This window comes from Aotus nancymaae, unplaced genomic scaffold, assembly GCF_030222135.1.
Source record: "Aotus nancymaae isolate 86718 unplaced genomic scaffold, 86718_ANA_hifiasm-v0.15.2.pri h1tg000008l, whole genome shotgun sequence".
Classification (NCBI taxonomy): domain Eukaryota; kingdom Metazoa; phylum Chordata; class Mammalia; order Primates; family Aotidae; genus Aotus; species Aotus nancymaae.
Genome location: NW_026988419.1, coordinates 6,173,344 through 6,200,794, shown reverse-complemented (window position 1 = coordinate 6,200,794; position 27,451 = coordinate 6,173,344). Strand labels below are relative to the sequence as shown.

Genomic DNA, 27,451 nt, shown 5'->3' with positions numbered 1-27,451 from the left:
CATCTGATGTCTCCTAACCTTCTCTCTAGCTTTTTGGGAGGAACAATACAGAGGGAAGGGGAGATAGAGGGAGGAACAGTCAGGCTAAACAATACAACACAGTGGGGAAGCACTTGCCTCGGGTAAACCCAGCCTGTGTTGCATCTGAAATGTAAATGAACCAGAGAGAAAGTATCAAACACACTGGGTGTACAAGCAGCTCACTATTTAAAAAAATTCACGTTATCATCACTGACTGTACTAGCTGGGGCTTGCAGGGAAGGGAACAGAGCTCATTCTTAACTACGGCCGAAGTAATTTCAGCCATAACTGGATATTAAGATACCTCTCAGCACAAATCATGACAGGCAGGCACCCTGATATAGTGGGAGCTTTCCTTTTTTTGTTCTCTCGCTCTCTCTTTATTAGGGACCCGTTGCAGAGAACCATTAAGATGCACTTTTAGAATCTGTGTTGAGACTAAATTCCCCGGGAAGTCAAGGGAAGAACAGGTACCTCATGGATCGCTCACTGAGCTGCAGAAAGCTACTTGTGTCATCTGGGTTGTCCTCCTCGGTGGCGAGCTGGGACCAGCTGCCTGTGCTCTCCTCGCTGCTGCTTGGAGGGTTGGGGGATTCTTCAGGGGCTCTGGCTTCTGTAGAGGATTCAGCCTCTGGTACATCTCTGGCATCAAAGTTGTCACTATAAAGGGCAAGATATTATTACCAAGAGAGGCAGCACACACGCGTGTACACACACACACACACACACACACACACACACACACTTCACAGAGCTGCTTTGCAGAACCCCAGCAAGCAGGATGTCATTGGACACAGGTGGAGTCTCCCTGGGCTGATCCTTCTGCTGCTGCCCTGGATCCCATTGACCTTTTCAGCATTACTCCCCATCAGCCAGCTTTTCCACCTCTTCTATTAATCTGTCTATCTATCTATCTATCTATCTATCTATCTATCTATCTATCTATCTATCTTTCTTTCTTTCTTTCTTTTTGTACTGTATGTTCTGGGGTACATGTGCAGATCTTGCAGGATTGTTGCATAGGTACATACATCGCAAGGTGGTTTGCTGCCTCCATCCCCCTGTCACCTATATCCCGCATTTCTCCCCATGTTATCCCTCTCCAGCCTCCCCACCCCCTGCTGTCCCACTCTCCATCCCTTAGCCCTTCCTCAACAGGCCCCAGTGTGTGATGCTTCCCTCCCCATGCTCATGTGTTCTTATTGTTCCACACCCACCTATGAGCGAGAACATGTGGTGTTTGGTTTTCTATTCTTATGTCAGTTTTTTGAGAATGATGATTTTCTACTGACTCCTTGCAATCATTTGAAAAACAGGTTACATGTATGTAGCCCAGCCTGCACACAAAACAATTATCCAGGGACAATGGTGTTTAAAAAGAAGATACACAAACGATTCACCCCAGAGATTACTCTCCAAGTGTCCTCAAAAGTGGCTGCTCCATTTTGCCTTCCAATCAGCAATGAATGAGTTTGTGTTAATCCACATCTTCTTCAGCATCTGGTTTTGTCAGTATTTTGAATTTTGAGATTCTAATAGGTATGTGGTGATATCTTATTGTTTTGTTTACATGTTCTTTGGTGAAGTGTCTCTTCAGGTCTTTTGATCATTTAAAGGCTTCTATTATCTTTAACTGAAAAATAATAATTGTATCTATTTATGGGGTACAATGTGATATTTTTATTTAGGTATACACCATGGAATCAGGATACACTTAAATCAGGATAAGAATATTTATCATGTCAAATGTTTATTATTTATTTTTGATGAGAACATTTAAAACCTTCTCTTTTAGCTATTTTGATATATATGATACATTATTATTAACTGTAGTCACTTTATTGTGCAACAGAGCACTGGAACAAGTTTTTTCTGTCTAACTGTAGCTTTTTACCTATTGACTAGAATCTTCCTTTCTCTGTCCACCTCCCCGAGTTCCCAGCCTCTGGAAACCATCATTTTACTCTCTCCTTTTATGAGTTTGACTTTTTAAAATTCATATATAAGTGAGATCAGACTGCATTTGTCTCTCTGTGCTTGGCATATTTCATTTAATGTAACATCCTCTATGTTCATTCATGTTGTCAAAAATGACAGAATTTCCTGATTTCAAAATATATTACAAAGCAATAGTAATTAAAACAGGATGTTACTGGGATAAAAACATTGACAATGAAATAGGATAGAGAGTCCAGAAATAAACCTACATATCTATGATCAACTGATTGTCGACAAAGGTGCCAAAAACACCCAATGAAGAAAGGATGGTCTCTTCAATAAATGGTGTTGGAAAACTGGATAGCCCCATACATAAGAATAAAAATGGACCATTTTCTCACCTCTTATATAAGGAACAACTAAAAATGGATTAAAGACTTAAAGGTAAGACTTAAAACTATAAAACTACTAGGAAAAAAGAACAGCAGAAAAGCTCCATGACGTTGCTCATTTTAAACTGTTTGTCTATCTTTATGTTGTTGAGTTTTAAGAGTTCTTTGTATATTTTGGGTAATAGTCCTTTATTAGATATGTATTTTAGAAATATTTTCTCCCAATCTGTGGCTTATCTTCTCATGTTCTTGACGGTGTCTTTCACAGAGCAAAAGTTTTTAATTTTAATAAAGTCTAGTTTATCAATTTGGTGCCTCATTGCCATACCCAAGAACATTTAGATTTTTCTTCTAGAAGTTTTTTTTTTCTTTTTTTGAGAAAGAGTCTTGCTCTGTCACTCAGGCTGGAGTGCAGTGGTGTCATCTTGGCTCACTGCAACCTCTGCCTCCCAGTTAAAGCAATTCTCCTGTTTCAGCCTCCCGAGTAGCTGGGATTATAGTTGCGCACCACACATCCAACTAATTTTTGTATTTTTAGTAGTGACAGGGTTTCACCATGTTGGCCAGGCTGGTCTCAAACTCCTGAGCTCAGGTGATACACCTGCCTCAGCCTCCCAAAGGTCTGGGATTACAGCCACTGGACCCGGCCATTCTAGGAGTTATATAGCTTTGTGTTCACATTTAGATCTGTGCTCCATTTGTGTTATTTTTTGCAAAAGGTGTAATGTTTGTGTCTAGATTGATTTTTTTGGCATGTAAATGTCCTGCTGTTTCTGTACAACTTGTTGAAGAGATTATCTTTTCTTCATTATATTACCTTTGTTTATTTGTCAAAGATCAATTGACTCTATCTGTGGGTGTCTATTATTGGCCTCTCTGTTTCTGTTCATTCATTGATTGATCTGTTTAAAGTATACTAGGCTGCCGGTTTTTTCCTTCAGCACAGTACAGCTGTCATTCTTTGTCTTTTTTCTTATATTGTTCCTGATAAGAAATCTGCCATTTTTATTTGTGCTCCTTAATATGTAATGCTTCTTTTTATCTGGGCTGCTTTTAAGATTATTTCTTTACGATTTGTTTTTAATAATTTGATTATATTATGATGTGCCTGGATGTGGTTTCCTTTTTGTTGATCCTGCTTAGAGTTCATTATATTTCTTAATTTGTGAGTTTATAACTTTCATCAAATCTTATATTCATGTGTACGTTTAAATGTTTCAGCATATTTATAAGACATATTTAAAGTCCCTGTCTGCTAATTATATCTTCTCTGTAATTTCTGGAGATGTTTCTATTGATGCTTACACTCCTTGTTATGAGTGATATTTTTCTTCTGCGTAGTGTTTTTTTGCTTGGATGCTACATTCCAAGTGTGCATGTTGTTGAGTACTGGATATCGTTGTTTTCCTTTAAACAACCTAGAGTTTATTCTAGGTTAAATTAGTTTAAGTTCAGCTTGATCTTTTTGATGCTTGCTTTTTAAGTTTTGTTAGAACAAGTGTAGATAAGCCTTGATTTTTAGGGCAGTTTAGCCTTAATTCTATGATGTGATCCTTTCAGGGTCTCTACTGAGTACTGTGTGTATTTAACATGGGTTCTTCACTCTGGAAACATCTTCCAGTACTACGGGAGCTTGTGGCACTGTCCAGCTTACGACTCCCTAGCATCATGGGGTTGTACCTATGCCTGCATGACTCAGTGTTCAGCAATGGGTCCAGGGGCGTCCTGTGCAGATTCCTCTTCTTTCTCTGTGTATCTCCCTCCAGCCTGTGACTCCTCACCTCACTGTGTCCACTAAACTCCGCTCAGGATTTCCGTCTTTGCACTATTGTCTGAAAAGGGAATCCCGACAGAAAGTGAGGGTGATTATAGGGCTAATCATGTTTATTTTCCTTCGCTCAATGTGCTGCTTGTTGTACAATGTGTGAAAGCAGTTGCTTAATTCTGCTCATCAAAAATAAATTATTCATGGATGGACCAGGCACAGTGGCTCACATTTGCAGTCCCAGCACTTTGGGAGGCAGAGGCAGGTGGCTCACTTGAGGTCAGGAGTTTGAGACCAGCCTGGCCAACATGGTGAAATCCCATCTCTATTAAAAATACAAAAGAAAAATTAGCCAGGTGTGGTGGCATGCTCCTGTAATCCCAGCTACCCCAGGAGGTGGATGCAGGAGAATCACTCGCAACTGGGAGGCAGAGACTGCAGTGAGTCAAGATCGCACCACTGCACTCCAGCTTGGGTGACAGGGGAAGACTGTCTCGAAAAAAAAAAAAAAATTCATGGATGGAGGGCAAGTTCAGTTTCAGTTTCAGTAACTTCATTGTACATGGAAACAGAAGTCCTTTCACATTCAACTTTAATGCTGTCTCTGCAGGTATGCCATTGTGTTTTTGGTTTCAATAATATGTTTTTCTATCTAGTGGTTTTAAATTTCAATTATTACACTTTTTGTCTCTTGTAGTGGTATTTGATTTTTATATCTACCTCATTCTATTCTGATGGTAGTTTCTTTCTTGCTCCTATTTTGTATGTCACATTTTTTCGAAATATTAAAAATAAGTACTTTACATCCTGTATTTAATAATTCCAGTGTCTGAGAACTTTAGTAGGGCTAATTCTGTCTTTTCATGTTTGTGCTGAGTCTTTCTTACAGTGCCTTGATTCCTTGTGTGTCTTGCAGTTTGAGACTCTGAGCCCATATTTGATGGGGCTTTATTTTTTGAAATCCTTTAAGATGGGGCTTAACTCTCTGGAGATTTTACTTTTGCCTCTGCCAGGCTCTCACAGGGTTGTTAACCTGACATTACTTTAAGGCACGGAGTCAGCTTTAATTTACTATGTTTTCAAATTCTTTCTTTTCTTTTCCTTCTGAAATTTTCATTATAATTACTACTGTTAAGATCAGCGTTATCTTCGAAACGAGGGTAAATCATTATGGCAGACAGCGTTCCGTTCCCATCTCTCCAGATAAGGGCTCTTAGGAGGTGCTGTTTTAGACAGGGGTGCCAAACATCCAGATCCATGGGGAATACACCACACCTGCTTGTCAATTTTTTAAACTGACAGTAATTGTATCTATTATGTGGGGTACACTGTGATGCTTTCATATATGTTTACCCACTGGAATGATTAAATCATGCTAATTAACAAATCTAGCACCTCACATACTTATATTTTGCTGTGGTGAAAATATTTAATAGCTAATGTTTTAGCAGTTTTGAAATATATAGGTCAGGCACAGTGGCTCACACCTATAATATCAGCACTTTGGGAGGCTGAGGTGGCAGGATCATTGGAGCCCAGGAGTCTGAGACCAGCCTGGGCAACTGAGTGAGATCTCCATCTCCAAAAAAAATCAAAAAACTGGGCAGGAATGGTGGTCCACACCTATAGTCCCAGCTGCTTGAAAGGCTGAGGTAGGAGGATCGCTTGAGCCCAGAGGTTGGAGCTGTGGGGAGCCATGGTTGCACCACAGCACTCCAGCCTGGGTGACAGCGTGAGACTCTATCTAAAAAAAAAAAAAAGAAAAAGAAATATATACTGAATTGTTATTTATTATATTAACCATTCTGGGCAATAGATCACAAAAGCTTATTTGTTTTTCTTTTCTTTCTTTTTTTTTTTAATCAACTTTGTGCTTAAAAAGATGTTTATTGTATTTAATCCAGGATTTCTAGGTGACTCATAGTGGGAACACTTTTGAGCCTGGCTAGATCACCATAATGCTTAAAATGCAAGTCTTTCACTCTAGTTCTTCCCAGGGTTGGCAACTTCTCTTCTTTAGGTCTCATCTCAAATGCCAACATCCTATCTAAGTATCCACTTTCCCTACCAGTTATTTGCTGCCACATTACTCTTTATTTTTTCTCTCATCACACTATACAATAATATTTTTTCCAAAGCTTTTCCCATGTACGCTGCTGACTCTCCCACTCGTGTGTAAGAGCTATAAGAGTAGATACAAGTCTCTATTTTCTTCTGTGTTTTCAGCCCCAAGGCTAATCGCTTGTCAGAATAAGCACTCAAATGTTTGAGGGATGAATAATTTTTTCTTGAAGCAAATATAAATGGATACACAACCTAAAATACGTTTCTAAAACATAAGATTATGTCAGCGAGTGTGGCGTGTGAATGCTCAGAATTCTCAGTTTCTTGTTTATAGTTCGTGGTCTCAGCTTATCAAAAAGTCAAGTAAACTCTGAAGTTGTTATTCTTTTAACAAAAAAAGTAAGAAAGTGATTTTTATTTCAGTATATTGAGGATTAATAACATTTTTTAAAGTAAGAATCACAAAAACGTGCTTAAAGAAAATAGCCTAAAATTATTTTCAGGACATGATGCCTCCACAACTCCAAACAAAATTAAGAGTGCATATGCCAGTTATCTTGTTTGTGTGGATGGGGGTAGAACTGTTTCACAGAGAAGTGAGTTTTGTATTTAGCTATTTTGACTAATCAAATCCCATAACATCTCTGAGCTTAGAAAATGTAATCTAAATATGGTTAATTTTCCCTCTAGCAAATTCTGTAAATTCTCTTGTTTTAATAAAATCCTCTTACTGTTCATAAGCTATTTCTTTTGGAAAAAAAAAAAATTCCTGGAATAAGGGCAATTATATACCCTAACCCCAAACAATGACAACACCAAAAAGCAAGCAGTTATTGAGTGCTTACAACCTGCGAGGCACTGAGTTGAGAGATTTATGTGTGTTTCTTTATTAAAACCTTAAAGATCCTCATATAATATAATTATCATTCTTTCCTATAGGCGAGTAAACTGAGGTAAACAGGGACGTTGCTCAAGGTGGCATCGCTGCAAGGTTAGTAAAATCCGTGTTCCATAATAATTCTTCATATTGTTCCACAAAGAAAAACACTTTCAATATTTAGTCCTTATGTTTTGGAAGCAGATGTAGGTCTTGAATTTCTAGGGTGGATGACTCTACATTCTTTTTTGTTTTATTGGTGGTAAACCAAACCAGAAATCATGATTTTAGAGGGTATGTTCTTAGGTCATTATATGTAATACAAACCTAAGTCATTTGAGGACTTTATTCATAAATATTTCCAATTTTTTTTTGGAAATAGCATTGAATTGTACCTATTTTAAGGATATCAGTGACATTTAATTCATAATTGTATAATGAATTTTATTCAACTTCAGTAACACATGCTATTTGATCTCAGCCTACAACCATAAATCTTGTTGAATTGCTATTTGGTGAACGTTCCCTAACTAGTCACTCTTTGGTTAAAAGTCTCAGCTGGGTTTAAGATATCTGTGTTGAAGAACACTCTAAGTCAGGCATCTGTATTCTATAGTAAGGGTTTTCCACTTTCTTGTATTTCAAGTTAAAGTAATTCTAAAGAATTACACATGAGCTAATTTGTTTCTTTAACTCTGGTCACTTTAAAAAAATTGTAATTTTCCATGCAACCTAGATAAAATACTTCGATACATACTGTCTATAGCTGGAGAATTACTGTTGTATAAACATGTGTCTTGGTTAGCTCTGCCTACGTCATTTGATTTAGCTTTGTGCTCTTTTGCTTTTGTTTTCATGCTTTCTCCCTATTCTTCCAGGGTTTCATCCAATTGGAAAGTTAAGTTCTTAGCACTGAGTGGCTAAGAAGGATATATTTAAATCCACCTAGACACTACGTACCAAACACACTCAACCATAACCACAGCTGTAATGATGCCCTCTAGTGGGCAGCACCAGTACCTGAAGATGAATCCCTTCTCTGGTGGAAGTGGGAAAGTATAAAGGACTTTCAGAGAGCTGCTGAAATTTGATGAAGGCTATGTTCAACTTGTTCATTGCCACTAAACATTTAAAAATCACAGGCTTCTTGTAAGTAACAAACAATATAGTCATATGTCTCTGAAAAGACTTCTCCAACTTAGGTTTTCCAAGGCCAGTAGCTTAATTTTTTATTTTGTTTTCCCTTTTTAACTTTACGGACTAAAACTAAAGGAATAATACAATGATCTCATATTCAAGAATCTTATAAATTTTCTACAGCAAATATATGTTGTAAAAGGAATGGACAGTTCTTTAAGCAGCCTGAGAGAAACTATTACATTGTGTCAAATTCAAAATGCATCGTCAACTACATCATAATTTTCTGGAAGAGAACTGTTTAAATAACAATACTCCAGGGTTGCCTTGCATTCACACTGCCAGAATTATACCAGGCATCTAAAGGGCCAGCTCTTGTGGGACACAGTGTCCTTGCCAAGATCTTCGGAAAAAAGAAAAAAAAAAAAAACAGAAAGAAAAACTTGAAAGGAGAGACTCTATGGGAGAAGAAAAACAAGAGGAGAGAATAACGATGCCAAAATATTTAATGTCAAATGCCAATACTAATATTTATTTAAATTTAACTGTTTTCAAATGAATAAGTTGGCATCATTTATTGTTAATATTATTGCATAATCTTATTAATAATATTATTTGCCTAAAAATGCCATGCATGAATTTTAAAAGGTAGCAAACCATAGGAGATTAATTTTAATGGGGAGAATGATATCTTCTTTGGTTATATAAATGAGTTTAATTTGTTTTGGATATTTTTAAGAAAGTTACTTTCAACTCTCTATCGTAAGTGCATATTAACACAGGAGGTCATTTTTTTGGCGGGGGGGTTTGAAAATTTAGCTCGCCAATCAAATCCGAATTTATGTCTAAGATTCAGCCTAAGCATTGATTAAGATGCAAATTCCAGTCACATGCACCCTATGTAGTCTAAGAGATGATTCACTCACCTATGGATTTGACAGGTGTTCACAGCTGTGTCTCCACTTGTCACCACATCTGGGATGTTTTCATCATTCATATGCTCTTCTGTTTCCTCTAGGGGGCTGCTTTTGGAAAGGAAGGGCCCAGGTTCCCCAGCACGTGCTTCTCTCTGATCTGTTTCAATCTGAATCAAAGGCACTTCCCTGGAGCAAAGTGATCGCCTTTTGTGGTTTACTGGGACAGTGTCCTGGCATGAGAAAGTTTCTTTTTTAGAATCTAAACGGTTGTGGTTTGTAAGAGAAGTGGTTTTGCTCAAAGATGACACTGGGGGCTGTTTGCATTCGGTAACAGGGTCTTTCCTCGGGCAATCGAGAGACTCCTGAACAAGTAGAGTCGGCCCACCGCGCATCCTGCTCGAAGCTGATCTATATGCACACTTCTCTGCCTGCGAGGGAGAGCCACCGGAAACAGGCTCCGTGTCAGCTCCCCGCACACCATCCACAATGATTTTGTTCTTGCGCATGAGGGCCTCGATGGAGCTAGCCCACGTTTCATGAATTAGCATGTTTGTGATGTGGTCAGTCCCACCTCTCCGATACAAGCAAGAGTCAGATTTGCAGAGACCGGATGAGGACGCGCTACTGACCGGCTGCACGCTTAGGAAATCTTGTGGGCAGTTCTGAGCAAAGCCATCTAAAGAGTTGGCTTTGATGGGCACATTCACTGTCAGCCTGGAGCATGGGGACCTGCTGTCTGGCATGGATGACTGTCTGTGGCATGCTGGAGATCGCAGAGAAGGAGATAGTAGGCCAGCTGTCCAGTCCTGGCTGCTCCGTCTGGAGGAGGCGCTGTCCCTGCTGTCTCTTTCGATGTCCCTCAGCATGTACCTGTAGAACTCCTCGGTGATGCTCTCTGTGCTGGACTGCTTAGAGGGACAGCTCGACCTCACGCTGAGGTGGTCACTTTTCCGGCAAGCCTGTTGCATGGCTGAGCTCAGAATGCTGCTGGCGTTCTTGCCGGCATAGTAATCCAGCAGTAACTCAAATCCTCTCCCTTCATTTTCCATCTGGTTCACCATGAAGCTGGAAAACTCATCGGTGATGCTCTCACAGCTCGACTGCTTGGAGACAGAGCTGGCCCTGCTGACGGGCTGGCTCAGGGTGCTCATTAACCCCAGGCTGTTGACATAGGCCCTGGCCTCGGAGTCTTCTTCCGGAATGCTTTCGCAGCTGGAGGTCTTCAGCCGGCTCCACCTGTCGCCACCACTCAGTAACCTATTCCGGGAATAGCCCTGTGCCTGCCACATGCCGTCCACCATCGAGAACTCCGTCAGGTTCATGATCTTGGCTGCCACTTCATTGGCAAAAAGATTGACAGAATCTGGGACATCCTCAAGGTTCATAGACTCGTCCACAACCCTGTTCATGAGCTTCTCTTTAAGCTCGGGGTGCTCGTCCGTCTTCCTCTTGATCTCACTGAGCCGGGGAGGCTTGTGTTTCCTCACAGCGGCCCCACTCCCCTGGATCTCTTTCTTTCTCTTCAAGGATCGGCAGGGTACATTGGGTGTCATCAGAAACTCACTCCCTCTTTTCCATGCACAAAACCAGGGTTGTTTTCCACTGGAGTTGTCAAGGCAAATCGCTGCAATTTCAGTTGCCATGGAGACGACCGTGTCTGCTAATTCTTCCGCAAAGTCTGTAATGCAGTAGATGTCTGCATGCTTTGCTTGAAGCACGGATTGAGCAGGAAGCAGCAAGTCATCCCCTAACAAGGACAGGTTGACTTGAACTTCGTTGTTGTGAGATGTGGCACAGTTGTACTTTTCTTGGGTGTTTGAGTGGATACTGTCCCCAGCCTCCTGGGAACCGCTTCTGCACTGGCTGACTGTCGGGGACCTTTGTGCTTCCAAAGAGGCTCTGCATTCATTCTCACTGAGATGAGGGCTTTTTGTATCCTCACCTGCTGTTCCTTTCAGATATATTTCCTTGGGGGATATTTTAGCAGTCGAAGAGTTGGGCACTCTGTGACTATGTGATAATTCTGACTGCAGCGTGGGGTTCTTGAAGAGGCCTGGTGTCACTCCACCCTTGTCTTGTTTTGAATGCATGTCCCCCACAAGATTGTGGATGACAAGACTAGTGTTCTGTGAATTGCTATGTGGAGAGCTGCTGGAGGATTCAGTGGCTTTTGTCCATGCTTGACTAGCACCCAGATCAGATGGCTGGCAGCCTGGTTCCGTCTCCCTCCTTCTGATGGTCTCCTTAGAAAGGACAGCAGGACATTCACCAAGCCGTACAATGTGGCTCATCTTCTTGAACGTGAAGCATATCACATCAAAGAGCAGTTGGTTTGTACTTTCCATTAAGATGTCCAGAATTTCAGATGAATGCCTGTCGTCATTGGGGTTGATTACCATATTTTCCTGGTAAACTTCGTCAATGGAATGCTTCAGGATAACATTAGACAGCGTATGTGCCAATTCATTCCTGAGGACATTTTCTGAGCACAGGGTCTGAGACTTTGAAGCAGTTTCCATGATTCTCCTGTTCATGGATTCCAGGAAGTCTCCCATGCTGCTGTAGGTACTAGGCCTTGTTAAAACCAGAGCAGCCTCCTTGAGCAATCCCTCTGCAATAGCTTCCTTGCCAAGCTCTATGCTTGCTAAACTACAAAGTGGGGGGATGGCTTCAGAAGCATCAGCTGCAGGCAAGAGACCACCACTTGGAGCCACTGAGCACGTCACCTCTTCTTTTTCACCCAGACCACAGACAGCCACGGCACTGGCCACTTGAGTCATGCCACACAAAGCAGATGGAAAGGAGTACTCATTGATGGAAGGTTCCTTGAGCCCTTGGGGTGGTTGAGTTTGCTGTGCACCACTGCCACCTAGTGGACAGTTTGAATCGACTTGCTCCATTTTGAGTCTTTCTGTGGCCTGTGGACTGGAAATGGTTCCAATCACAGTGGCTGCACAAGCTAATGCCACTTCTACAGCACTCTGGGCTTGTCTGCTGGAGTTCTCTCCCAAGAGGATGCCTGAGGTTTCAACAGAGACTTCCGTCTCAGGCCATGAGGAGATGCCTGGTTCAGGGGGAGCATCGCTGCCATCTGGACTCTGAACAACGACGATTTTGGGGAGTTCATTCCATGACCGAGAAACCACTGTATCTTTTGTGGAACAGCAACTGGGAAGCAGAGAACTTCCTACAGAAACACTGGCTGCATATTCCTGGAGTAAGGTGGGCTGAGACTGAGATAATCTGATAAATGCATCCTGCAGCACGGATTCTGCTAAATTTGTAGCATACTTGCCAGTTGTGACTTCTCCATCTTGTATAGGAGGGAGAGCGTTTTTTGTGCCTTCATGATCTCCTGGGTTTAGGTTGCTTCTCTGTTCAGCCACAGCACATGCAGAAGGCACATCTTTATCCATCATGGAGAAATAAGCATCCTTTGGAATATACAGTGCCTGTGATTTTTCCACTTGGTCTTTAAAAGCTTCTGAATAATAATAATGTGTGGCTTGTCTCTCACTCCCCACAGCTTCACTTTGCCGCTGTGATGGCTTGGCTGAGGGACCTAGACTCTGCGAGGCTGTGTTCTTTGTTAGGTTTTCTGGAGATCGTTCTGTTTTAACCAACGGTGTGTGATATTTGTTGATGTATTTGTCTTCCAAAGCATAAAGCCACTTTTCTTTGTTGTAATTCCATTCCTCCTGGGTGGCACCCGTTGGCTGTTTACTTTCCAAAACATTGGCTGAGACATTTATATTTTCATAACCTAGTGAAGAGAAAATGAGGGACACCATTACTTTTTGAATGGCAGGTTACCATGAGTCTAATGTAATAATTACTCTCTAAAAATAATTAACTTTTTTCCCCCTTGAAGAATAACATTTGAATGTTTCTTCAAGAAAAACGAGTCTGAAAAGGCTTTCAAATTTCATGATAGAATGCCACCCAACAAAATGGCTTTCCATGTGGGTTACAAATGCGAGCATTAGAGCAGGAGGTATTTGAGGGCTGAGGACTGCCACCATTCTTCAGGGGAAAGCATTCTTCAGGGAAAGACAGTTGCATCTTAGAGCTTCCCATCGAGTACTGAAGGAGAAGGGGAGATGTTGACATCAACCTCAGTAGTGGGACTGCTTGCAAAGATTTGTCTGAAGTTTGCACATAACTTGTCCCAGGGACAGTGCAACAACATCTGGGGTACTCCTTCCTCGGTGGCTAAAACTGGGAAGAAGGAACCCATTGTTCATTGAGCTCTGTGACTGAGTCAACAGAAAAAGCTGAAGAAATGAGTGCCAAGTACTTTCCTGGATTATCCTTACAAAAGTCATTAGCTATAGGCAGTGCTCCCAAATTAGACAAAAAAAACAAAACAAACAAACAAACAAACAAACAAACAAACAAAAAAAAACTAGGGCTCAGAAAAATTAGGTAGCTGGCACCAGATCTCACAGCCTCAATGTGGCAGTGCTGGGATTCAAATCCAGGCTGGTCCAACTTGGGTCCAACTAATATATGGCTTTTATGGAAGTCTTAGGAAGGTTAACTTTCCTCCCTGTGATAGCCACCATCTCTTGGCAGGCAGGAGGATTTTCCTTTAAAGTACACAAATTCCCTTCAGCATCCCTAAGGCATCTTTTGGGAGTCTGGATCCAACCAACCATTAAGTCTGCTAAGTGCATTTGTCAGCATCTTCACCAGTGTTCTCATGTCCTCCTTCCTTCCTTCCTTAAAATTCAGCAAGTACAGTTTGTGATGTGTCAGCCAAACTGATGTGGCCTGGAACTTTTCTGAAATCTCACCCAGACATTTTTATATAGGGACTAGTTTCAGGAGGCACATTTTTTATCGGAAAGTTCTCACCGTTCCTAGATTCATCCACCTCATTCTCTTCCTCCAGGTGCTCAGAAGCAGTGAGAAAGTCTTCCTCAATTGAAGATAAGGAACAGTTTGTGTCATCCTCCAGTTTCAAGATGCTTGTTTCTAGGTGGAGCTGTCGCTCCTGCACCAGTTCCAGACCAATCAAAAATTTGTTGATTTCAAAGATGATGCAATTGGTACTGTTTGGTCTGTTCCCTCTTGCACATTGGACCAAGCAGATATCTGGCAGCCAAGGGCACTAAAAGTGAAGAGAAAAGAAGGCATTTATTGAAAAGGGAAAATAAAAGACTCTTGCCTCTGACCTTTCCTTTTCTACCAAGCTCTCCTCTTAAAAGGAGTGGGGGACCTTTAAAATATCTGAAATATCTTCTGGGATCATATTAATAAACTGCTTGAAAAAAAATCAAGTGAAGTTTGGGAACACAGGGTACCTAGGAGAAAGTCTGACTTAGGGGAAAATAGACCAGCTGTATCACATATTTTAGTTTCCCTTGGTCAAAGCAAAAATTCAACTGGGCAAAGTTAAACAGGCAAAGAAGATTTTATTCGAGGCTATTAAAATAGGGAAGGGAGGCCAGAACTAGGTTGGACCACAACTGCACTGAAACAAAAGGCAATAGGGTTTTTAAGGGCTAGGGTGATGGGGGAGATCTTAGGTCATCTGGGTTTGATAATTGGCTTTAAGTAAACTCTCTTGTATCTTTATTACAGGAGGTAGTTTTACAACCTGGGCAAGATGCTCACTGAAGTTAGGTTCTTACTCTACCATGGAGACTGGGGACACTAAGGGAACTATCTTCCTGGATGATCACATTTCAAAGGGACAGCTCCCAGGTCCTTGAAAAAGACATTTCTAGGTATAAAGCTGGCAAGAGGCTTTTACAAAAAGCTTTATATCTCAAAAAGGCAGAGGAGGAATTTAGAATTATACATTTTCTAGATTAAATGCTCTAAGTAAAGGGAAGTCAAGGTCTAGAGTCAAGAAGGAGCCGGTCTAAATTTTTGTCAATGCTGTCTTGGTTAACTCTCTTGATTAAACTGAGTCCCAGCTTCTCAGACCAGTATCTTTCTCTGCCTTGAAGATACTCAGTAAAACCCCTACTGGTACTTCAGATGTACAGTAAGTGTTCCATCAACTACTAGATTCTATAATTTGTATTGCTTATCTGAAGAAGTAGTCAACATGAAATTAAATGAAATCCCTAGGAAGTGAACTAATTATCTCTAAAAGACCAGCATATGGGAAGAACAGTGAAAAAGAGGCCCAAATTATTGAATCACGCACTAGTTAGACCTGTTACTTCTGTTCAGTTCTAAGGTTACAAACCATATCCCCATTCTCCACTATACATTTTCACTATTAATATTATTTATTGTTCATTGGAATAGTATTAAAAGGTTTCAATAATTCTAGGAGAGACTATAATACAATGAAAAATGCAATCCTTCTCCAAGGGGTTCAGGAATTCCCTGGGGGCTCAAAAAATAGAATTCCCTTATGTGCATATGTGAGTAGGTCTATTTTTCAAAGAAGGTGGTCCGTTGCCTTGCTTTTCTAAGTGAGGGTGTGGACCCGCAGCCGTGGCATCACCTGGGAGCTTGTTGGAAATATTTAATCTCAGGACTCAACCCAGATCTACTGAATCAGAATCTGCATCTCCAAGGAATCTGTTGGAGATGCCTACATGCATTAGCATTTGAGACGCACTGGTCTACAGCTTTTATTGAATTCACAAAGTATTTGTGATTCCCCAAATGGAGAGGAACTGCTGTTGTAAAGTAAGCAGAAGTTGGCTTAATTTCCTTTCCACTGAGTTTAGACATACTACACTAAACTCACCCGGTATTTTCCGACTGCCTATTGTATGCAAATTATGCAAGGAGGTGCAAACATGAATCAGACAATTGCCCTGAGGAGAAGGGCACACTATACTATCACTGGGTCAACCTCACCAGAGTCCAAGTGATTCACACGGAGTTGATTCACTTCCAGCTCCAGAGGTGGTCATGTGACTCAAGCCTGGCCAATCTGAGTAATGAATTCCTTGGGTCACAGTGATTGGTTCAGAAATGTCATGTGATGTATGAGAGCCAATAGAATGCAATAAGACTTTTGCTGAAAGCCACATGGAAGTGACATTCCATTCACTCTGTCTCGACTTGAACCCAAAGGGGTATTGCTTCCATATGGGAGGGGCTTGTCTGATAATAGGGCCAAGTGGAAAGAAAACAGAAAAGAGGCCACAAGAGAAAAATCCACGTCGTGATAACATTGTTTAAGTCTCTAATTCACTCTTGAATCTTTCTAGTTTCATGAAACAATATGTTCTGTTTTTGCTTAAGCTAATTTTCTGACATGTTTAATTAAGAATCCTAACCGGGATTAATCAGGGTCTGGTAAGTTCAACTCAATGTCAAGTCCAATTAATGTCAACACCAATTTTCATAGAGATATTGAAAGAAAGTCAGAATTTCTCAGTAATACCTGTAGTTGCCAAAAGCTAGGAAAAGAGTTGTATAATGTAGAGGCAGTTTTTAAAAACAATCTGTTAATGCTAAAAAGAAAATGGGAATAAACTCTTCACTCTCAAAGATAATGTACAGTTTATTGACAAGCCACAAATTACTTAGGACTCATGTAAAATTTCTGACACACAAGACTTTTCAGTAGCTACAAAGTCAGGGAGATTTGATTACCTGGAAATAAAACCACCTTGTTTATTAATTGATTTATCATACTGTATTATGTTTCATGAAATTTGGAGACTTTGGGCTTTTTGAGAATTTGAAGAGTTGAAGTATAAAAGAGGACTTTAAAAATTGACAGCGAAATTAAAACCCAAGGAAGAACAATTTGTGGAAAACAAATGCTCATCATTTTAATCTGGAGCTGTTACATATCACTATAACATACTTTATGTGTATTTTTCTTATACATTAACTAAACAACTTTACTTACACGTCTTTAAATAATGTTATAGTGATTTATATACTAGGAATGAACATGAGTGCATTGAATGATAATAGTAGTATTTTCAAAAGCACTTGTTTTGGAGCGGGGATATTTTATTAGTTGTGCCCAAGACACTCTCTTTTCATACTTGAAGCTGCCATCCTGGATTTACTAGCTTGGCTAGTTTGGTACTTCCTAAGAAATACATAACATCTGAAAGATGATATTGTTGGATTCTGGGATCACATGGTATGAAATAGAATTTTGGTACTGCTCCTAAAAGAGAAGACAATTCTGTTTTGCTTATTCAGTAGATTTGTAGAAAACCAAGCTAAATAACCAATGCCTACTCTATCTACTCTAGTTCAAATACAACTTAGGAATTTGAGGAGATAATAGAAATTAGGAGTTGATGCAAGAAAAGCTCTGTCAAACTCTAAGTGGTGGTATTTAAGAGAAATACAAATGCAGACTGTTCTCAAATACAAAGACACTGAGATTCCTATGTTACAGAAGCTTATGTGTAGCATCTGTTTTGGGTTTACACTGATCTGTGCTGAGCTAACTATAGATATAAATGAATGGCTTATCAAGAACTTACGTCTTACCTGGGAAACTTCAAAATCTGCCTGCAGATTTCCAGAGGCTAACCCACTTAGGACAACAATTTCATTTTCTTTTGGTTGTTGGACATTCATGGAACTGATAAGTTTTGGAAGATCTGGTGAAACGTTGACCAGTTTCTGTAAAGCAAGTATCTCTATCAGTTTAGCTGATTTCTTTTCACCAGACACCACTCATCAAAGACTACTTTACCTGCAGAAATAATACTTGAAACTGTTTGTACTATAAATTGCTTAATCTACTAAGATTATTACTAGAATACATTTTATAAAATGGAAGCATGCAAGTTTAGATTGAAAGAGCAAATTCAAGCTTTAAAAACAGTTCAGTTCTAAATTTTCCCAAGTAAACATTTAGTAATTACTATTATACCACAGGTATAAACAGTAACTTTGAGAAATTTTTCCCTTTAAGACCTTACATAAAATATATATATATTTTTTCTAGTAATCTTCTGATATGATGTGGCTCTGTGTCCTTATCCAAATCTCATCTTGTAGCTGCTATAATTCCCACATGTTGTGGGAGGAACCTGGTGGGAGATGATTGAATTATAGGTGTGGGGATCTCCCATGCTGTTCTGGTGATAGTGAATGGGTCTTATAAGATCTGATGGTTTTAAAAAACAGGAGTTTTTATATGCAAGCTCTCTCTTTATCTGCTGCCATCCATGTAAGATGTGACTTGCTCCTCTTTGCCTTCTGTCATGATTGTGAGGCCTCCCCAGCCATGTGGAACTGTAAGTCCAATAAACCTCTTTCTTATGTAAATTGCCCAGTATAGGATATGTCTTTATCAGTAGCAAGAAAATGGACTAATACATCTCTGTTCTAATTGTCAATAACAATAATTACAATAAAATTGTGACTAGCATTGATTTTACTCTGTGTACAAAGCACTGTGCTAAAGCTTGTATATATGTTAAATCTGACTACATTTAATCTTTACAACAGAAGTATATGGATTAGGTACCATTATTTGTTTCATGTTATATACAAGCAGCCTAAGGCCTAGAGATTAGTAACTTGCACAGTTCATGTAGCTAAGTCAGTGCCAAGGTGTGTGTATGCTCTTAGCCATAGCAGACCATTATTTCAAATCACTCACATAAACTCTCCAAACACACTATTCTTAGATGCCAACTTGCTTTGGTCCTCTCTACTCTCTCTTCGATGGACTCTGCACCATAATTCTATCAAATAAAATTGTATGTTCAGTTTCTCTTGAAAATCCCATAGTACTACGCAGATGATGATATCTGGGGCTTAGTGAAAATTTATAATGGATTAGCTGTGTGGGAAACTGGGTTTGAGAAGCTTGAAGCGCAGCATTGTCAATATGGGAATAACTGTCAATAACCATGTAATTGCAGGTCCACTGTTCTGTGAAAATCAAGTGGCAAACATGTGCTGTTATTCATTACATGGTATCACACTAAATGGTAAATTCAAACCATTGTCCACTTTCAGCATGAAATGGCAATCTAATAGCACTTAATTCTTTCCATCGTATAAGCAGGCTCTAGTTCCAGAGGACTGAATAGGCCTTCAAGTCCTTGCATACTTTCAGATATTTATTTACATCAGGGTCCTCACAGCCTTGGATGTCCTTGGAGAATTTAGCAGCAACAGGATGCAAAAAGTTCAAGCCAAGGGTACAGATAAAGCATTTGATGAAAGCAGCAGGAGGAAGCAAATCTGAGAGACAGAGGGGAGGGTTGGCTGGTATCAGCAGGTTTTGGAAAAGTCTTGGGAAAGTCATGTAGAAATAGCCATTTTAAGGCACTGGTGGGCAAGAGGATGTGTACCTGCTTGGACAGTTCTGCCTGTGCGGGAAAGCGAGCTTCACAAATGTAAAAAGGGCAAACTGTAAAGGAAAGTGCTAGGGAAGGGGTTGGGGAGATGGACTGTAATGAAACTGTCTAACTAAAGACTCTCCTACAAAATGAGTGTCATTTACAGATGAAATCGAATTGAATGGTCCTTGTAATGAGCTCCTGGACAGCTTGGGTTTCCAATGTTACCTGTTGCAGGTGCTCTGTGCTGCATTCATCCTTGTTCACATCCAGATTCACGAAGCAGACCTGGGAAAGAGGGAAAAAATAGTACATTAAAATAAAAAATCTAACTGTCTTTTTAGAAAAAAGAAATCAGGAATCAGTTGGAGCAAATGCTTTGAGAGTCTTACACATCGTAGACAGTTTGGCATAGAAATAGTCATTTCACCTTTGGGCCTCTAAATAGCTCTCCAACGCCCTACTCAGCTTCCCGCTGGTTACAGCAAATGCCATCTTCCCTTCATGGCCTAATACACTAAAAAGTCTGCTTGTATTAGAGCCAATAGAACAGGTACAGCAAGACCTTCAGGTTTATGAGGTGTTATCAAATCTCATGGAATAGGAAAAACAACTTTTCATGCTCTAAGTCTCTGTTTATAATACTTTTCTCTATTTCCTCCTTCCCTCTTCTCATTTTTGCTCCTTTTCTCTAGCCACTTTTAATACAGTGCGTAATAAGTGTGGACTGCTCTTTGCCACATTGTTATGGTTCATTTTACTTTATTCAACCTTGTTATACAATTTGTTTCTGGGTTAGCCATCTTGGATAAATGTCTGAATGGGTTAGTATAAAAACAATAGCCACAATATTAAACAATACATCTGAACAACAATAAAACATTGTTATACAGTCAATGCTGCATAATGAATAATGTTTTGGTCAACAACTGACCACATATGCAACAGTGGTCCTTTAAGATTATAATACTGTATTTTTACTGTTTTTACCCTTTCTATGTTTACATGTGTTTCGATACACAAATGGTGTTTCGATTGCCTGTGTATTTAGGACAGAAACATGCTCTACAGGTTTGTAGCCTGGGAGCAACAGGTTATACCATATAGCCTAGGGATACAGTAGGCTTTGCCATCTAGATTTGTGTAAGTACACTCTGTGATGTTCAAACAATGACAAAATCACCAAATGATGCATTGTTCATCACATGTCCCCAACAGTAAGTGACTCATATCTGTAATTTAAATCCCAAACATACCACAGAGATAGAAAACTACTATAAACATTCAGATGGGGTTGGTTGGGGAAAATAAAGTTAAGAAAGTTTTCAAAGAGCTTAGATATGTTTTTGAAAGATAAAAAGACTTTTGTTGGGTAGGGAATGGGTGGGGATCACCACTAGTGGATTGGACAGACAGCGTGATTAATACTTGGAGGTGAGAAAGTGTAACACGCTGTCAAGAAACAGGGAATAAGATAATCTAATTGCAGGCAGGCCTAGAGGAAGGGAAGTCTTGATAATTAGGTCTTGTTATGTTTGTGCTAAATGAGAAAATGCTAATGAGGTTCTTTAATACTTTGTTAGAAATCATCTAAAGGTTTTTATTTCTAACTAGTTGATTTGAAGATACAAAACTGAGAACATTAATTACTTGGAATTTAGTTAGACAATTGAACTTTCAGATGCCTGCAAATACATGGGGGTTTCTGATCTCAGTTTCTTTTGGGGATCATGATTTCTCAGTACATCTCTTTTCTTTTTGAGGTTAAAAAAATAATGGAAAGGTTTTGAGAAAGATGTTAAAACTGAAATAGAATTGTAAAGATCACCACTGCTTTAGTCCCAAATAATAAGAAATTCCTTCAAGATTCATGGACTCATGAGATCCTAGAAGTGCAACCCTAGGATGAACCTATTAAGAATAACTTGATGGGCATTAGGGGGAAGAAAGAGCATGAAAGGACCCACACTCTCATTCAGAAGTTCTTTTCGTGCTGGATTAATAAAGATAGGAAAATAGGAAGAGATCGGCATGAGTCCCTTTGCAGACAGTGTGAATGGGAGCATCAATAGTAGATGGAGCTCAGAAGCAGTTCATGATCTAGGGAAGTTTGAGAACATTCCTATAATAATGAAACTTTGCCCTTGGAAAACTAGTTCCATATCCATCAGTCCTCAGGGACTTTTAATAACATGAAACTGCGACTGAAGTTATTGAATTGATGAGAGGATTTTTCCATTCACCTTAAAGAAAGGCTCATCACCTTGCCCCTGGGCATCACGAAGCTTTTATTATCCTGCATCACAGTGGGAGAGGGCAAAGCAAGGACCAGAGAGCAAACAAAGGCATCTACAGTAACAATTTGTCTGCTCTGAAATATTTTATTTAGTTCTCTGAGGATGAACTCCCTTTTTACCCATTCTGGGCTACTCTACGAAACTCTGCCTGCACTTGGAGGACACTCTCCACATTTGCTAGCTGAACCAAGACAAAAGCAAAGCAAGACACACACCAACTTCTTGCTTATACTTCTCAGGCACACCTTTCAATATCTTGCTAGTAGGGGATGATCCAGGCTTCGTAGGGCTGATGTGTGTGCAATGTGGGGAGGCCTTCTTTAAGAAAAGGAATAACGAAATTTAAAAAACTCTAAATTAGGTGTGAGAGTGAATATTTACTTATTTAGAAGGAAAAAAAGGAATCCCAAGAAAGCTAGAACTTAAAAGGACTGGTAAATACTATAAACATAAAAACTGCCAGAAATATGACATCTGATCAATTGCCCAATGCACCTCCAGTGCTTTTTCTTCTTACATTTTTGACTAAATACCCTTTTGTCCCTTCTTCATGTGAAAGCAACATTGAAATGTTGTCTTCTCTAGAGAAACTAGAAAGATAAGCCAGGTTTCCTCTAATATGGTTGACTGATTTTTTTTAACTTCCAAATTTTTGTTGAAAATATGTTTTTCAGCTTACTGTCAAATTCAGTGGGAAAGTAATGTACAGTTTCTTTCATATATGAGTTGTTTTAGACATACTCACTCTTTGCAGTACTTTTATAGTTTTGTACTCTAAAGACGTAATTTGGATTGATTCTCTTTTATGTGATTCCCCTGAAAAAAAAAGTACATCATGCATTTCTGATTTTCAGTGCTGTACTTCCTCCACCAGGAGGAAATTTCTGGTCGACCAGGCATCAATGAGGACTCAATCTCGTACTTAAGTTTTACATGGCTGATGATTGGAAGAATTTTACACAGAGTAGCTTCCGGCATGTAAACTTGTGTTGTTTCCCTGCCTACATATTTTTGCCACTGGAAGCTGTAGGGCACGGTCACACCATCCCTGACCTGGCACATTCATTTTGCAATGTCTGGTTAGGTTACCACTCTTGATGGTAGAAGTATTCCCGAAAGTCATTCCTATGTGTGGATGGCTAGCAATACAACCCCCCTCAATTTCCCTTAAGCCAGAGTCCAAAAATGCCTGTGGTCACTGCAATGACTCTCAGTAATGGGGGGAGATAAGAGGTAGTAGGAGTTGAAATGGAAAGAGATAATTGTAGGTAAAATATCTTAGTCTGAATATTTTACAAAAAGGTATAGCCATGTAAATACATTAGGTCCTGCTGTCCCAAGGGCCTTGAAACTGGGGCTTATGTATATTAAGAGACCTGAAACCTAAATTTTGATAGTTTTACAGTAAATCCACTTCTTGTTGAAATGAACCATGTGACTAGATTGCTCTTAGCAGATTTTCAATCTCTACAAGCTTGGGTTATTTACTTGAGATTTAAGCAACCAGTAATGCTGAAGTCCAAGTACAGAATATAGGACCAGCCTCTGTCTAGTAGAGCTGGGAGTGGTGAGCCTGGATTAGGAGGCTTTGATGAGGAGACTGAATGTTCTGTGTCTCCAAAGTGTCTGGTGTCAGTGCTGGGTGCTGAGAAGACAAATAATACGAGACATTGTTCTTGCCCTCGGGGAGTTTTCATGTGTCTCCCCAGGCAGGACATGTCCTTAAAGTGACAGTAACATCATGGGCCATGTGTGCTGGAGAAGGGAGTCGGGGGAACTGGATCAATCATGAATGGTATCCAGGTGAAGGTTGAATTTGAGGTGAGCTTGGAGGGCAGGGGACATGTTTAAAAGCAGAAGAGGGAAAATTGCAAAATGATTAATGGGTGATTCTTTCCTGATCTGCTCCTGTTGAACAATGACCTGGTTAGAGTCTCCAGATTAATGGAGGCGAGGAGAAAGAGAAGACAGTGGCAGCGGCGTCTGAGGCAAGAGGCGCTTCCTAGAGGAACTCCAGATGTAAGATCAAAATCTGTGGGCAGAACTGCTTTTCCTCTTACCCGGTAAAGACCCTGGGTATCATTCAACAGACTTTTCGAAGGTTGAATGAAAGAGGAAATCATAATTGTATAATATGCTCCCAGTACAATAAGAGTTGAGAGAGACCTATGGGTTAGAATGAAATATTTCCCTCCTTATTACAGGAAGAAACTTTTGGTAGTGGGAAGCTGAAATAAAGTTTTTTATTTTTATATTTTGCAGGAGCCATTAGGGTGAATGTGACTGAGATGATGAAGCCGGGAAGATTCTGCCTTATGGTTCCACGAGCTGGAGAGAATCCTGTTGGTGGGGAGGCTGGGGCTGCATGCAGGAACCACCAGCTGATGGAGAATAAGGCATCAGTGCTGTGATGCTATTGAGCTACCTGTAAAATGCCTGCATGGGCAAATCCAAATATGCCAAATGACCCAGGAATAAATTTTTTTAAGTAGGTATTTTTACATAATTGTCCTTTTCCTTGAACATAGAAATCGTCGATTTTCCTGTAGCCTTCGCAACCTGTTAGTTCATGAGGGCAGGACCTGTCGTCACTGGATTCCCAGCGCTCAGTGTGGTGCCAGGCAAGCACGCAAAGAAACAAACCACCAATGGAGAATCACAGGCCTGGCTGACTCCCGGAAGGAGCTGCATTTAGGTCTGACTGGCTCCGTGACTAGGAGCACTTAACCTGTCTGCATGGCTCATCAGAATCATTTGGACAGAGTTCTTACACTTGCGTGTTTCTGGGCTCTAAACCAGAACTATTTAATCAAAATTAAATTGTGTTGGGGCCTGGTGATATTTACTCAATTATTTATCAATTCTTACTATTATTATGTATTTATTTTTTAAAGATAATGGCTTTACTGAGATCTAATTTACGTACCATATGACGTATCCATTTAAAGTGTGTGATTCAATAACTTTTAGTATATTTGTCATTCCTAAAAGAAGCTATGTTCATTAGCAGCCATTCTCCATTTCCCCCAAATATCCTCTCCCCAGCCCTTGGCAACTACTAATCTATTTTATACTTCTATAGATTTGTTTGTTCTGGAAATTTAATAAAATATATTTAATATAATAAAATAATATGTAGATTTTTGGTGACTGAGATAGAATATTTATAAACAACAGCCATTTCTGAGACTGTAAAACAAAATTTGGCTCCTTGCCTGTAATTATTTTTTCTGCCACCCAAATTCTATTTACTTGGTATAAGTAGTTATTTCAGTTTAATTACATAAATATTATCTACTGACCAAAGACATTAAATTGCTTTTTCTAAACCCTTATTATTTATGCATGAGAACAGAATGTTACTCTGTTTTTCAGGGTTTTGTTTTTAAGAAATGACTTTCCTCTTGTTCCCAGAGGTGGTTATGACTCAATGGATTTAAATGCATGCCAGCATTATGGGTACTGACTGTTATAATGTGTCATCATACCAGGGAATGATTGCAAGAGACATGCAATAGGTATCCAACTACATACCTGAAATTCCAAAAAGACTACAATTTAAAACACAAATGTAGACATGTTAAAATATCGACCATTCCCTAATCATCATTACTTATTAGATTTCAAATATGAATAATGCTGAGAGAACTTATAGACCTGTAGGCAACAGATCCTTTATTATTAGTGAAAAAAACACTGGATGAGAATGAGCAAATGCCAGCTTTTATGTGCGGATTAAACACTTGAATCCAATGCATAATTTCAAACTCTCAACACAATGTATGGAAAGAATATATAGGTTAGCTTTATTTTAAACATTTAAAAAAGTTAGTTGAGGATGCATTTTTTTTTTTTGTTTTGTTTTGTTTTGAGACAGAGTCTCGCTTTGTTGCCCAGGCTGGAGTGGTGTGGTGCAATCTCGGCTCACTGCAACCTCAGCCTTCCAGGTTCAAGCAATTCTTGTGCTTCAGCCTCCCCAGTAGCTGGGACTACAGGCACGTGCCACCACGCCTGGTTGATTTTTGTATTTTTAGTAGAGACAGGGTTTCACCATGTTGGCCAGGCTAGTCTTGAACTCCTGACCTCAAGTGATCTGCCTACTTTGGCCTCCCAAAGTGCTGGGATTACAGGCATGAGCCACTGTGCCTGGCCGATGATGCATTTTTCATTGACGTTAAAAGGCTAATCAAATAATGGATGAAAATCTTCCGCAGGTACAATGAGACAACCTATCTTTGACTATGGTGTAAGAAAAAATGCCATAGACATGATAAATTGAACATAAATATTGCATGCTTTAAATTTTTGTAGAATTTTGTGTTTTAACTCTTCGTCTAAGCTTCCATTAAAGATTTTTTTCACCTTTAAAGTAATAAAATGCAATAATGTCTAGTGGTTGCTTTCTCCCTTTTCTTAAAAATCATACACATTTGCACAGAGAAAATATGAAAAAGTAAAGCTAGAAAGTCATATTTGTAATCTGAATAGATTAACGTTTTAGAGTAGATAAAAGATCATTAAAATACTTAGAATCACAGTGAATAAGTAATAGTGAACTTAAATTTAAAATGCAAATAGTTTATCTAAACTAAACATCTAACTTTTATCTCTATTTTTGATAACCAAAGTACTAAGTAACTCCAAACTTTACCTCTTCAAGAAGCCTCAGGTATAATTGAGCAAATACTTTGAGCATCTTCAATAATTAACCAATGCTGCAATCTCATTGGTACAGGTACAATTTATTAAAAATCTCAACAACCCAATAGCGATTACTAGAGGCACAACTTGAGTGACTCTACAAAGAGAAGTGGAAAAATATTTAGAGGATTTAGTCCTAAAATATAGCTGCAAATGCAGGAAAGGTACTTCTTTTTTCTTAACAGAATTATCCAGATTGAATATCTATATTAATAAAAGGCAACAAGTGGTTCTCAGTTTCACTGGTACTCTAAGAACCACTCTATTTGGCCTGCTCCAGGTTTATAGATGAAAATTTCAGCCCAAGGCATGTATCTAAGTTACTCTCTGCATAGGTTGGACTCATGAGACTCTTTAGAGACTCATTAACTTAAACCTTCTGTCTAACATACAGCCAAGTGTTGAGAAGAAACTTGCTTTTACAATAAACAACCACTAAATGTAAGCCTTTGAAAGATGGAATTCTAAGAACTACAATTGACACATAATGAATAAATACATAGATAAAACAATTAGAGAAAAACAAAATAAAACAAAATACGAGAGGGAACATTTGTTATAGTGAGAAGGATGACAACTAGTCTTTCCTATTTGTTTCCTTTGACAATGATGTTAATTAGTTACTAAAATAGAATCTGGAGGACATTATGCTGTATGAAATAAGCCAGGCACGGAAAGAGAAGTACTGTGTTATCTCACTTACATGTGAAATCTAAAAAGTCAAAATGACAGAAGCAGAGAGTAGAACTGTCATTGCACAGGGCTGGGAGGTGAGGAAAATGGGAAGAAATTGGTCAAAAGGTATACATTTTCAGTTTTAGATGAATCAGTTCTGGAGATCGAATGTACAGCATAGCAACTATAGTTAATAGTACTGCATTGTTTACTTGAACTTTGATAAAAGAGATTTTAATTGCCCTTATCCCCCCCCACACAAATGGTAATTATGGATGGTGGTGGCTGTGATAATTAGATTGCAGTAATCAGTACACAGTGTATACATATGTGAAACCAAAATGTTGTTACCCTGAATATATACAATTTTTGTTTGTTCATTAAATATTTCAGAATCAACTAAAACAAATAAAAATCCTT

General features: G+C 39.3%; 1 protein-coding gene across 5 annotated transcripts in view; it reads right to left on the bottom strand.

Annotated features, from left to right (window-relative positions):
- The window catches only part of SPHKAP (SPHK1 interactor, AKAP domain containing), a 169,016-nt gene that overhangs the window by 11,425 nt on the left and 130,140 nt on the right, over window positions 1-27,451 (bottom strand). For all 5 annotated transcript variants that reach the window (XM_012446151.3, XM_012446153.3, XM_012446152.3 and 2 more), the window contains 5 exons: window positions 19,587-19,646; window positions 17,548-17,682; window positions 13,969-14,224; window positions 9,121-12,874; window positions 496-681 (listed from right to left, as the gene is read on the bottom strand). In XM_012446151.3, coding sequence (XP_012301574.2) covers window positions 496-681; window positions 9,121-12,874; window positions 13,969-14,224; window positions 17,548-17,682; window positions 19,587-19,646 — 4,391 coding nt within the window. The remainder of the gene's footprint in view (window positions 1-495; window positions 682-9,120; window positions 12,875-13,968; window positions 14,225-17,547; window positions 17,683-19,586; window positions 19,647-27,451) is intronic.